This window comes from Xenopus laevis, chromosome 5S (assembly GCF_017654675.1).
Source record: "Xenopus laevis strain J_2021 chromosome 5S, Xenopus_laevis_v10.1, whole genome shotgun sequence".
Classification (NCBI taxonomy): Eukaryota; Metazoa; Chordata; class Amphibia; order Anura; family Pipidae; genus Xenopus; species Xenopus laevis.
This window is the reverse complement of record NC_054380.1, coordinates 47,617,632-47,631,263: the sequence shown is the minus strand read 5'-3', so window position 1 is coordinate 47,631,263 and position 13,632 is coordinate 47,617,632. Positions and strand designations below refer to the sequence as shown.

The following is a 13,632-nucleotide window of genomic DNA, read 5'->3' as shown; positions in this document are numbered from 1 at the left end:
GGCCAGAATTTAAATTGTGACTTGTAAATATAATTTTTCCTCCACGCCAAGCCCCCTAAAATGAAAGGTAATTCCTCTTTTAGTGGGGCTTGGCTACCTCCCATCTCAGTAATGCTCTTTCAATGGCTGTTTGTAAGCCAATGTTGAATATGTCCTGGCCAATTTCTAATAAATGTACCCTGTCAACATGGTACAGGCCTACACCACCTCCCTCTAGGTCAACATGTATGTAGCTTAGCATATTCACTGCCTTTGCAAATTTTGCAATTGAAAAATTCACCTTTTTCTTACTATTTTCAAGGAATTTCAGACCTTGGTTGTCAGTCCATATCCACCTGGATACCACTTTGGACCAGATGAACATGACATTGGGCCACATAACATGTAAACAAGATAAATCCCTTCTGATCGTTCCCGATGTCATTACCTCCAACATGTAGCAACACTATATTAGGTATGCCCCATTCCCAATGCATTTGTGCAATAACTTCCAACACCTTAACCCAAACCATACCTCCAACTCCTTTCCAAATTATCCTGACAGAATCCTTATTGAAATCTAAATTAAGTCCATATGGCCTTGAAACAGCTCTCTTCCGAGCCCATGAGATATAAGAGTCTCCTATAATCCAGACGATCTTCAATTCCGGATCTGTGTAAACAGAAATTAATTAGGCACTGTGTTAATGAAAGAAGGCCTGACGTATGACCTAAAATGGTGAGATTGCCATCGACCCAGCTTTTTTATCCTCTTTTCGCTAAAATCCAGTAAGGCTGCTTGGGTCGCTGCTCCGATTCTAAATGAATGGGAGCTGTAATTTTCATCCTGAATACCCAATGCCTTGAGACATTTTGAAAAGACCCTGGTAAACTGAAACCTTATTACAGGAAGTCCGTCTTGGTGAATGAAAAATTTTATTCCTGTATTAGACCGGATTGCCATCAATTTCTGATAATTGTGCACTGGGCATAGGAAAATGTTCTGAATAGGACCCAGCCAAATAATATTTCCCTTACCTAATTGGTCAGTTTTAGACTTTCTGAGAATTATTTTAAGCCTATGCTTGAACAGGGAAATTTCATTTGTGTGTAGCCCATTAACTGCCGTCTTGCTGGATGCGACAATCTCACTGATCCTGAACGCTCCAAAGTATGTAATGGAAAATAGGCACTGAAACAGCTTAACTTCATAATCATTAAAACATACAACTTGTAAAGAGTGTAAGAATTTTTCAAGGAGATCTAAAGTTATGGGTTTTCTTTGGTCTAATGTTTGTTTCTTTCTGCCCATACCTTTTATCATTTGCCTGATAAGGTGTGCTTTTGTGAAGTCTTCTTGTCCCTTCAATTTAAGAAAAAATACAATACCCATAAGCTTTCTCCTAATACTAGCATCAGTTTGCTCTGCTCTGTATAAGTTTAAAACAAATTGAGCTAGTAATTCAACTGCTACCACATCAATGGGGTGATTGGTCTGAAATTGTTCCCATTCTCTCCATGCGGCGCAATAAGACGCCCATGTGGTTTTAGCTAATGAGGCACACACCAATTCCATTACATCATCCAGACGATGTTCCAGATGTGCTGAGGGCAAGGAGTATTCAGTGGATCTCCTCGCTCTTGTAAATGCCGAAAAACCTCTATCTGCAATCGGGAGAGAGCATCCGCAGTTTTGTTAGTATAACCTGGTAAATGTTTTGCCTTGAACCAAATGTTCAATTTAAGGGTTCTCAATACAAAATATCGTAACAGTTTTCAGACTGGCGGGGAACTAGTACTTAAATTATTAATCACGTGCACCACTCCCTGGTTATCGCAGTTGAGGATGATTCTTTTATTTGCTAGCTGTTCACCCCATAATTCAATTGCTACTACAATAGGGAAAAACTCTAGAAATACTAAGTTCTTGAGCAACTCTGTACCCTGCCATTGTTCAGGCCATCTCTGTGCACTCCACTGACCCCGGATGATTGCTCCATATCCACAAGAAGCTGCAGCATCCGTAAATAAATTAATAGCTTCATTGTCCTTGAAATCTGATTGCCAAACTCTCTTTCCATTGTAAGTAGAAAGTCATTCCAAATGGCCAAATCTTCTTTTATGGACTTTGGGATTCTTAAATGCCATTCACCCCAAATGGCATTTAAGAATCCCAAAGTCCATAAAAGAAGATCAACCCCTGCAGTTAAAGCCGACAGCCTCCTATTAAAGACTCTTCCTACTGGGATTACCTTGGTTGCAAAATTTAGGTGGCCAATGAGGGACTGAAGTTGCCTCAGTTTGATTTTCTTACATTGCAACCCAAACAGAACCAACTTCCTCAGCTTTTTGAGTTTTTCTTCTGGTAATCTAAATTCCATTTTTTGAGAATCAATTTCTATGCCTAGAAATTGAATCACATTGCATGGGGAGACAGTTTTTTCCTCTGCTAAGGGGATACCAAATTTGTTACATAACCAAGTAAAATGTTCCAGGATAGAGGCACATACTAATAGAGTTAGCTGGACCTACAAAAAGAAAATCATCTAGATAGTGAAGTAACATCTTAGAACCTGCTTCCACAGTAACCGTCCATTCCAAAAATGATGCAAAAAGTTCAAAATAAAAACAAGATAGGGAGCAACCCATAGGAAGGCATTTATCAAATTAATATTGACCCTCAAAATGAAAACCTAATAATTTGAAGCAATTAGGATGGATGGGTAATAGTCTGAAAGCTGATTGGATGTCACTTTTAGCTAGCATAGCCCCTTTACCACACTGGTTTAACAATGCCAGTGCTTTGTCAAAAGATGCGTATTTAACTGAACATAATATCGGGTCAATACCATCATTTATAGATTCACCTTTTGGATACGAAAGGTGATGAATAAGTCTAAATTGACCTTTTTCCTTTTTAGGGATTAATCCCAATGGTGATACCCTAAAACCTTCCAATGGTACTTTTTTGAAAGGGCCTTCCACTCTCCCTAAATCAAGCTCTTTGCAAATTTTTTCTCTCACTATATCTAGATCAGAGTTAACGGATTTTAGGTTATCAAAAATTGGATGGGGGCCACCACAACCAGAGAATTCATGCTTGTACCTGCAATTTCCCTGCCACTTAGAGTGATTCGTTAAATGCCCAGCACGTATTAGGCTTAGTGCCTGCTTGCTTCTGGACAGTGACCAGCAGGCCTGGACTGGCAATCTGTGGGTTCTGGCAAATGCCAGAGGGGCTGCTATCAGGTGCCATAGAAAATCAGTATTTAGTGGGCTGGTGGGGGCTGTTTGGGTCTCTATATGGGCTGATTGGGCCTCTGTGTACCTGAAATGCCAGGATCTATTTTAATTCTCAGTCCGGACCTGGTGACCGGGGTGGGGTTCTGGACTCTGTAAGACATCATTCCTAGCCATAAATCAATGTCTTTTGTACCCCATTCCAAGTCTTTATGTACTGCCATTTTTTGTCTGAACTTCTCCTCATAAATGAACCAACCAAGGCAGCGCCGTTTCTTTATGTATTGCCGCCTGAGGCGGCTCCAGTAATGCCGCCCCCCCAGCCCGATTCGATTTCCGGGGGGGAGGCAGCAACGCTAGTGCGGAGAGCGCAATTGCGCTCTCTCGCCCTAGTAAAGCCGAATTTCCGGTTCAAAAACCGGAAATTCGGCTCTTAAAGGCACCAGGAGCGGCTTTTTGCCGCCCCTGGAAACCTAGCTGGCGATGCCGCCTGAGGCGAGCGCCTCAGCTCGCCTCATTGGCGGATCGCCCCTGAACCAAGGCCACCAAAGCTTTTATAAGCTTCTAGCACTATGCTTAAACAATTGTGGGGCTAGTTGTGGATTATTGTAAGATAACAAATTGGAGAAAATGCAGAAGGCCTGCAGCCAGTTTGAAAAGGTTCTGGCCACTGGTCTTCTTCTGTCCTCTTCAGGATCACCCTTACGCCTAGCAAACTCTTTAGCGGAAGGTAAAAGAGATAGTATATCTACATATTCACCTCTGTATATTTTTTCTTTAACAGAAGTTGGTAAGTGAAGGCCTAAGGATGTGCCCTTACATGTAATTATATCCCTATGGCACGCTGGCACACCTGCACTTGGTTGGAGATTCATTGTGCCAGGTATTGTGTCTAACATAGCCTTTACCACATTTTGAATATAGCTTCCTAAATCAATTTGGTCAGGTGAACTTGCCCCTGAAGTGTTAGGAATTGAGTAGTCTGCTAAAGAATGATTGAATAAAATATTACCATCACTCCTGAGTCCAGTTTCCACAGCTGCTGATGTGCTGGGTCCAGCCAGTTCCACAGAGTCAGCCTTTGAAGCTTCCATTGAATCAGGTGGAGACATTGCTGGCCATTGATAAGCATTTCCAGACAGTGTGGCACTTTCTGAGGATATTTTCCTTTTCCTTGCTTTTTTAATTGCTTCTGTCGCTTTAAGTGCTCTGACTGAACGTTTAGCAACAGTTAAGGTGGCCATACACGGATAGATCCGCTCGTTTGGCGATGTCGCCAAACGAGCGGATCTCCCTCCGATATGCCCACCTTGAGGTGGGCAATATCGGGCAGATCCGATCGTGGGCCCTAGGGCCCAACGATCGGATCCTAGCATTCACAAACGGACGGTCGGATCGCGGGACCGCATCAACTAACAGATGCGGCCGCGATCCGACGGGGTTTTTAAACCCATCCGATCGAGATCTGGCCGACTTTCGGCCAGATCTCGATCGGGGAAGCCCGTCGGGGGCCCCCATACACGGGCCAATAAGCTGCCGACACGGTCTGTCGGCAGCTTTTATCGGCCCGTGTATGGCCACCTTTACTGTCTTTTTTCCCTTTCCCTTGGTAGCTGCTGGGACTGCCGCCTCCTCTGAAGGCGTGTCTGAAAACAGAGCTATCAGTGAGGATAGCTCTCTTAGCTCGTCCTGACACGCCTCCTGCTGCAGCCAGTCTCTCACTTCACTAATGGAAAGTCTCCTCCCTGTCATCTTGTGACTCAGCTCCAATTCTCCAGCAAGCACAGCCCGCCCTGCCTGCTCTGCTTGTCACTGGAAAAGGAAGGGGGGTAAGCCCGCTCCTGCTTTTAACCCCTCGGCTGCTGTGCCGCCACTGAAGCACCAATGATAATCTTCCTTAAGTGGCAACACAGGCAGCCAGCCCATTGGAGGGGGGGGGGGCAGCTCACACCAACCCCATGGGATCGCAGGGGGTATTAACTCCCTGCTCCCTACTACTTTGGTGGAGGAAAAAATATTTGCAAATTTAAATTTCTGTCAACTATTTTCAAGCACAACAGGCTCGCACGTAAACACCCAGCTTATTTGCTAGCCATTTGACCACAATGTGTTTTCACAAAAAATGAAAAGACAGGGACAGCAGTGCAATATTTTAGAGTTCAGGAAAAAACATGAGCAATACAGCCATTTACAAATAAATACATGAACTTTATACATGAACCGCCACATGTTTAACATATGAAATACACTGGCTTTGGGGATGACGTTGTAAGGGAAAGATGTGACAGGCCAGATGAATCAAGGAAGGAATAAGGAAGTAGGGAGCAGGTAAAATGCTGCAGAATGGAGGAATCAGGGAGCAAGACAGCAGAAAGGAGGAAATAGACTGGAAGAGTCGTTTGCATCCATGTAGGGAGCAGCTAGAATGTTTCCGCACTGAGGTACCGGGGAGCAGGTTGGTGAGCAGGAAGAAGGGAGGTGGGGGAGGGAGTAGGGAGTGGAACGGAGGGAGGTGGGCGGAGGGAGTAGGAAGCATCACAAAGTATACTGCAGCACCAAAATAATCGTTTACACATCGGGTGATTACACAGAGCTTAATTGGGAGAGATAAAGATTTTTTCGTAACATTGAGATTTTAGACTTTAGAGGAGCGAGCAGGACGTGTCGTCATTTTGCACAAAAATGTCCTATCATGAACACCGTATGTGCTGGGATTTCGCCAGATGAGGTGCTGAGCTGACGTTCAACCCTTGGCTTTTCTGTGTTTGCTCATCAACGTCACTAATTGTATGATCTCCCCGGCACCAATATGGAAGAAATACTGAGAAAGCTGCAGAAAGAGGCCACTGGGAATAAACATAAAGCCATCAAGGAGAACTGTACCGGAGCGATTGGTAAGGATCTCTGCTGTGTAGACGTGTCTTACCTTCGACCCATCGCTTCATGTTGCAATACAACTCCCAGCATGCCCTAGCAAACTTCCGATGTTTAAGATACAGTGAGCTGAATGTTAGAGGTAGCCCAAGGCCCGCATTTCTTATGAACGTCACACCCCTAACCCATGTGATGAATGTGATAGCAAACCTTATTTCCTACCTGCCAAAGAAGTCTTTTCTGAATAGGTTTTCTTTTATATCGGAGACCTTAGCATTTGAATAGATTTGATGTAATGGTTTCACCCTCACATCAGTGTTCTGTGTTGTTCCATCAGCTGGTTTCATGCCAGATAAACGGTGATTAGTTTTGTCTTTATGACGTGAGGATCCCTGCTTTTGTTATGTGACAGGCCAGTGTCCTTTCAAAACAGGATTTGCTATGTTTTAATAAACATGATTTAATTCTCTGTTGAGCATCTGAGACATGCACAAGAGAACATCCATAAGTAATGACTGTTGTTAAGGTGCGCATCCCTTTAATCAAGATCTCCTATTACTTTCCTGTTGAATGTGTTTACTGCTAATATTTAAAAAAAAAAAAAATGATTATTGCTTTAATCATCTTGTGCTTTTTACCATAAATATTTCCCTGTTCTAGTCAGTGGTTATTACAACAAGTATGGCATACAGGCACAAATATTGTCATAAAATTTGTACTTGCAATAGATGCCAGTTTTCACTTCATACAGTATGATATAAACTGGGTCATTCCTTGTATTTTGTTAATGTCACTTTTTTATTAGGAAAAGCAAAGTGTACTATTAACCAGGGCAGCTGTTAAACTACAACTCCCAGACAGCCTGTTAATTTGTTAAACTACAAAACTGCCAAAAAAGTGCAATGACTAAAGCTGTAATTCTTCAACACATGGAAGGCAGGTTGGCCCAACCTGCCATAATTCATATATGTGGTAGTCTAATCACTTTAATTTTTGGTATAGTTGAAATCTGTGGACTAAGTCTAATGTGCCAATAAGTACTCTGTAAAAAAAAAAAAGCATCAATAACAGTTGCATAGATAATTAAGTTAAAAACACAAATATTTAACAAAATAAAACACATCTAACAGTCTGGGGAATCATTTTATTTTACAAACTAAACATCCCTTGTGTCATGTGAAACAAGTTTTGGAGTTTTATAATGATTAAATTGTGCACTTATGAGAGATATTTAAGAGAAAGAAGGGAAGAAACCCTTGTTTTATGATTGTATTAAAAACACCCTCAAAAAATGATCCCACATAATAGCAATCAAGGTTGTTCAATTAATTAGACTTTCACAGTAGAGATGCACCAAATCCAGGATTTGGTTCTGGATTCGGCCTTTTTCAGCAGGATTCAGATTCGGCCGAATCCATCAGCCTGGCCGAACTAAATCCGAATCCTAATTTGCATACGCAAATTAGGGGCGTGGAGGGAAATCTCGTGACTTTTTGTCACAAAACAAGGAAGTAAAAAATGTTTTCCCCTTCCCACCTCTAATTTGCATATGCAAATTAGGATTCGGTTTGGTATTCAGCCGAATCTTTCGCGAAGGAAAAGGGGTTCGGCTGAATCCAAAATTGTGGATTTGGTGCGTCCCTATTTCACAGCTATTAAAATTAATGTACAATTCCAAAGCTATTGGCCTGTGTATATTTCAGTTAATACAACTATTAAATTAAAAAGAACATTTCATTAACATGATTCACAATATTTAATAACCCAATTAACCATATACACTGAAAAGTGACGTGCTCACAAGTTTATCATTGTGACTTAATTCATGGTGTCTTAAAAACTAAATTTTATAAAGATACCGTGTTAATCAATATCTAGGTGCATGCCACAATAAATGAATATAATAAATATGAAGTAACCAGTCTCAAAAACTAGATTGAAAGATTACCTGTAATGCAGTTATTTTAGTTTATTACAGAAATGTGTCTAATAAGTCACTGGTGTTTTTTTTTATGCTGTACTGTAGAAGTGAAGGGTAGATGAGTATGCTGCCAAAGTTAACTTTCTTATAATGCCACTTATACAAAAAAGAAACAATCATTGTTAAAACCATCCTATCGCCTTCTTATCTTTTAACACATTTCACGTTCACAAATGTTTTACACTTGATTTACACAAGATACCATCTACACACTACCTAGATCCCCCCCATATACCTTTTATATACATTTGTGTGTTTCTGCAGTTTTCTATATGTTAGAAATATTGTCATAATACACCTGCTTATGAAGGCTTGATTTTAATTAAGAAAAACACACACTCCCAGGACATAATGTGTATTGAAAGCTGCCAAGTCAACACTTTCATTGCTGTACACAGTGTCACATCTGCCTTGACCAGGTGGATATGGATATTGAACATGCGACATCATACATGTCAGTGATGGAACTGAAATTACTGACCGTATAGTAAAAGTTGCTATGGGAAACTTTTGGAGAGAAGGTATGGGGTGATTCAGTAGAGGAATATTCTGAAAATGTTTAATGAGGAAGGAGATATATATGAGAGGACTTTTTGCAGAAAATGTGGCAACCAGAACGGCAGCTAGGGCTATGGATTACAATGTATTAAAAAATTCATTTTATTTACCTTAACTATCCAGATCGTTGCTTCTTGCTGGACATTGGTGGAAAAGTTTTCTAAAGAATGATTAAAAATACATTTCCATTTGACTTCGTTAATAAGCTCTGCATACCTTTCAACATTTTAAAAAAATAAAGAGGGGCAAAACGTTTTGCAGCACGTAGAAAAATTGTGGCCATGCCCATTTTATGGCCACACCCCCTAATTACCATGTCCATTTTACAAAATTTGGCAGGTTATGGAAAGTTTGAAAACATTTCTGGCGGTTTTAGGGTCAGGTTTTATGTGTTATTACAGTTTTGCTAATAAAGGTGAAATTGCCCTTTAAGTTGCAAGTCGCAGTTTCCTCAAGAGAGCTGCTTATCTTTAATAGTTAAACTTGTTTCTTTGCTTATCTTAAATTATAACAAATTTAAAAAAGTGCGCGTGCCACATATTCTGGGCTCTGCCAAAAGCTAATTAGGTTTTAGAAATTTTGTAGCTTTTTCTGGCTGTTCAGTGCTGGAGATCAAAGAGAAAGTCTGGACATTTCGGTAACAAACTGGGACTTCTGGCTGAGCTGTTGAAAACGGGACAGTTGGGAGGTATGGGTCTGTACTGGACAGCTTAAAGGTATACTGTCATGGGAAAAAAAATGTTTTCAAAATGAATCAGTTAATAGTGCTAATCCAGCAAAATTCTGCACTGAAATCCATTTCTCAAAAGAGCAAACAGATTTTTTTATATTCAATTTTGAAATCTGACATGTGGCTAGACATATTGTCAATTTCCCAGCTGCCCCAAGTCATGTGACTTGTGCTCTAATAAACTTCAATCACTCTTTACTGCTGTACTGCAAGTTGGAGTGATATCACCCCCCGTCCTTTCCCCCCCAGCAGCCAAACAAAAGAACAATGGGAAGGTAACCAGATAACCACTCCCTAACACAAGATAACAGCTGCCTGGCAGATCTAAGAACAATGTAAGTAAGCCTGAATAAGGGAGCACCACCCCCTAAATCAAAGAGAAACAGACAAATGGTGTGCAGGGTTATATGGATAAATAGTAGCACAAAAGAGAAAAAGATTAACCCTTAAAGTTGCACCACCCCATCTTTAAATCCGAGGACTCAAGGAACAATAAAACTTAACTTTTAATAAATAAATTAAAACCGTAAGTCCAGAGGAGCGTTTAAAATAAGGTTAGGGACAGGGAGGCAAAGAACCCGAATTCAAATGGGCAAAAAAGTACACAGCATACAGTGGGTGTTTGGGATGTCAAAGAGTAACCCACGAGCCTACAAATGTAAATACTGGTAAGTCACATACAATCATTTACCAGCCATAAGTCGGGGTAAACCTTGTATGATGGCTTTTAGGCCTTAAAATATCCACCACCCCTTCACCCTCAAGCACACCCTCCCATAGCCAAAGAGAGAGAAGCCAGTGTATTATGGCTGTATGTCGATTAACCCTGAATTAAATCAGGTAAACTAAATACATAAACTGCTTTGACAAAGCCTGTGATATGCAGGTGAAACGCACGTCAGGCGCATTTTAGAATTGTTAGGCAGGGGGGCTGAATCTACAAAGAATCTTTGGGCTACCGCTTCACAGCAGAAACGGGTGGGAAGCTCTGTGGGTGAAGGGGTGGGTTCTCGACTGTGATTTTGTGGCTGGGATAGAATCTTAACCTCCATTTAAATCTAAAACTAATTGAATACGGCTACTTTGGTTGTTTATCTTTGGGCTACCGCTTCACAGCAGAAACGGGTGGGAAGCTCTGTGGGTGAAGGGGTGGGTTCTCGACGGTGATTTTGTGGCTGGGATAGAATTTTGACCTCCATTTAAATCTAAAACTAATTGAATACGGCTACTTTGGTTGTTTACTTTGGAAAAGGGGAGGGGGCGCTTGAGGGTGAAGGGGTGGTGCACCACACCTGATTGCGCTTTGTGTTAATCCCTATCTCAGTCTATGGCTTATTAACTGAACTCTGCTGCCTACCAGCACTCGCATGCCAGGGTTGGCAGTTTATGTATTTAGTTTACCTGATTTAATTCAGGGTTAATCGACATACAGCCATAATACACTGGCTTCTCTCTCTTTGGCTATGGGAGGGTGTGCTTGAGGGTGAAGGGGTGGTGGATATTTTAAGGCCTAAAAGCCATCATACAAGGTTTACCCCGACTTATGGCTGGTAAATGATTGTATGTGACTTACCAGTATTTACATTTGTAGGCTCGTGGGTTACTCTTTGACATCCCAAACACCCACTGTATGCTGTGTACTTTTTTGCCCATTTGAATTCGGGTTCTTTGCCTCCCTGTCCCTAACCTTATTTTAAACGCTCCTCTGGACTTACGGTTTTAATTTATTTATTAAAAGTTAAGTTTTATTGTTCCTTGAGTCCTCGGATTTAAAGATGGGGTGGTGCAGATCTAAGAACAACACTCAATAGTAAAAACCCATGTCCCACTGAGACACATTCAGTTACATTGAGAAGGAAAAACAGCAGCCTGCCAGAAAGCATTTCTCACCTAAAGTGCAGGCACAAGTCACATGACTAGGGGCAGCTGGGAAATTGACAAAATGTCTAGCCCCATGTCAGATTTCAAAATTGAATATAAAAAAATCTGTTTGCTCTTTTGAGAAATGGATTTCAGTGCAGAAGTCTGCTGGAGTAGCACTATTAACTGGTGTGTTTTGAAAAAAAACATGTTTTCCGATGAAAGGATCCCTTTAAAGTATCTGGGGTATATGCCTCTTTTTCTAGAGAAATATTGTTTTACATGTTGATTATATAACAGGGCCAGTTATATGAAAGCACTAGTGTACACATCAGGAAGAAAAAATACAAAACTCCACTGTGGAAGGATAGTCTACATTTATCATTCTAAATGTTTTCAAAACATCTGAGTATCCTTAACCTTAAGCAGTTGGGGTACTGTAGTTTGATTATCTGACTTACTCCGTAACAGAAGTTTTTAGCCTTCTAGTTAGAATTTCCTTAGTTTAAAGCAACGTTGCAGATATATGAATAAAGAGGGCATATACGTGGGCACTCTTATCCAAATCTTTTTTTTTCATATTCTGCATTAGAAACGTATACATATATTATTATGAGGGTAAATGCTGTTTTCCTTTGGTGAGTTATGACCAAAATTTAACATAATACATCTAAAATAGCCAAATGCACATGTTAGTAAAATGTGAATTTAGCAATACATTTACATAATAAATTATAGCATTATGAAAATGTTTCACCACTCATCCACGTGTCTTCTTCAGTTCAACTGTGGTTGAGTGGTATGGATATCCAATCACAATGGTTCCATTCAGTTAGGCATTAATCATAGAAGTGTGATTTGATAGCCAGAACACTGCTTCTTCCTTTGCATCTCTCTAACCTAGGGGTCCCCAAACTTTTTTACCTGTGAGCCACAAGTGTGAAAAGAGTTGGAGAGCAAAAAAAATAAGCACCTGCTGTGAGGCCACAGAGAGTAACGTCCAAGGAGTTGGTGAGCAACATGTTGCCAGCAAGCCTTTGTTTGGGGATCACTACTCTAACCTCTTAGTCCTGGCTAGAAGGGTGACCACATGGGACATAACTGTCCAGCTAGTTTGCTTTTTATCCTGAGCATGCAAAGAAGGATGCTGCTTTCTGGCTATTATGTTAAGACATCTGCCAGCTTTTACAAATTATTACAATTTAGGCTAACTATATTGAAAAGATTTTGCACAGCCACAGCCTGGTCTATTTAACCAGTTTTATTTTTACACTGAACATTTACTTCAAAGATAGATAAAAATCTATCTCCTCCCTGTAGATAGCATGTAAGTAGAACAGAGTACTCCAAACAGATCAAACTGGAAAAATGAAGGGTAAGCTTATGTTCTGCATGGAAGCTACTGTAAGAGATGTATCCTGTATGCTTAAACGTGTATCATTTCTTCTGATATTTACTTTGGGGACTGAGCCAATGCCACTTCTGCAGTGAGACATAGTGAGATCCTTGCCTTAGGTAGCACTTTGCTACAGGTGGAAAAAAAAGCAACACAAAGTTATTTTTGTGTGTACTTTTTGATGAGAAAATATACTTTTTTTTTCCTATGAACGCATTCAGTTGGGCTTGTATAAAAAAAAAGTTGTATAGACACTATGTGAACTTCCGAAAATAAATATAAATTTTTTTAAAATATTACTATTTTTAAAATAGTAATATATATATATATAGATACCTTATGTAATGATATACTTGTCTCACCTTGTTCCATTGTGAAGTGATGGATTCTGGCACTCCCTTTCACAGTCACACGTGGCATATCCTGAGCTTCTCGCCACCTGCTCTCAACAACCAGGCAGAGAAAAGCAGATCCAATCTAATCGCCAGCTCTATGTATTTGAACTGATAAGCACAGCTTTTGCCTGAGGGTGAGAAAATTATCCAGAAAAACGTGAAGGCTGGCATTTTCAGGCAGATCTCTGCTCCCCTTATATATGAGGGGAGGGGGGCAATGCCTGCAGGTTTAGGGTAGAGGGGGATTATAACCCATAGCATAACAAAGAAAGGGTTGTAAAGTGCATTCAGTTATTATAAAAGCTTTGGAGGTATCGCTTGGTGCATTTATGACGAAAAGTTTAAATGGAAGATAGCTTTACATTAGTCACTTCTCCCCCCTCCACCCGAACTTGCAGGTTCAATTGCACCCTTTGCAGTACCAAATAACTCTTTTGAGCGTGATTGATGAGTGAACTTATTATTGTTTATTACATTAGCAAAATAAATGATATTCACCACTGGAATAGAGCCCAGTACTTTTCTTAAAAGAGCCACCTCTTTCATTGAGAAGGTTGCACAGTTGCAGTATGCACAGTGATTGCTAATGGTCACAATGGATTTACAAGGCTTGTAAACC

The 13,632-nt window shown here is 40.6% G+C and overlaps 1 protein-coding gene across 2 annotated transcripts in view; it reads left to right on the top strand.

Moving 5' to 3' along the window:
• Nucleotides 1-4,958: 4,958 nt before the first annotated feature.
• Nucleotides 4,959-13,632, top strand: part of arfgef3.S (ARFGEF family member 3 S homeolog) — a 175,335-nt gene continuing 166,661 nt past the window's right edge. For both annotated transcript variants that reach the window (XM_018265297.2, XM_041564498.1), the window contains exon 1: nucleotides 4,959-6,113. In XM_018265297.2, coding sequence (XP_018120786.1) covers nucleotides 6,029-6,113 — 85 coding nt within the window. In that variant the 5' untranslated portion in view covers nucleotides 4,959-6,028. The remainder of the gene's footprint in view (nucleotides 6,114-13,632) is intronic.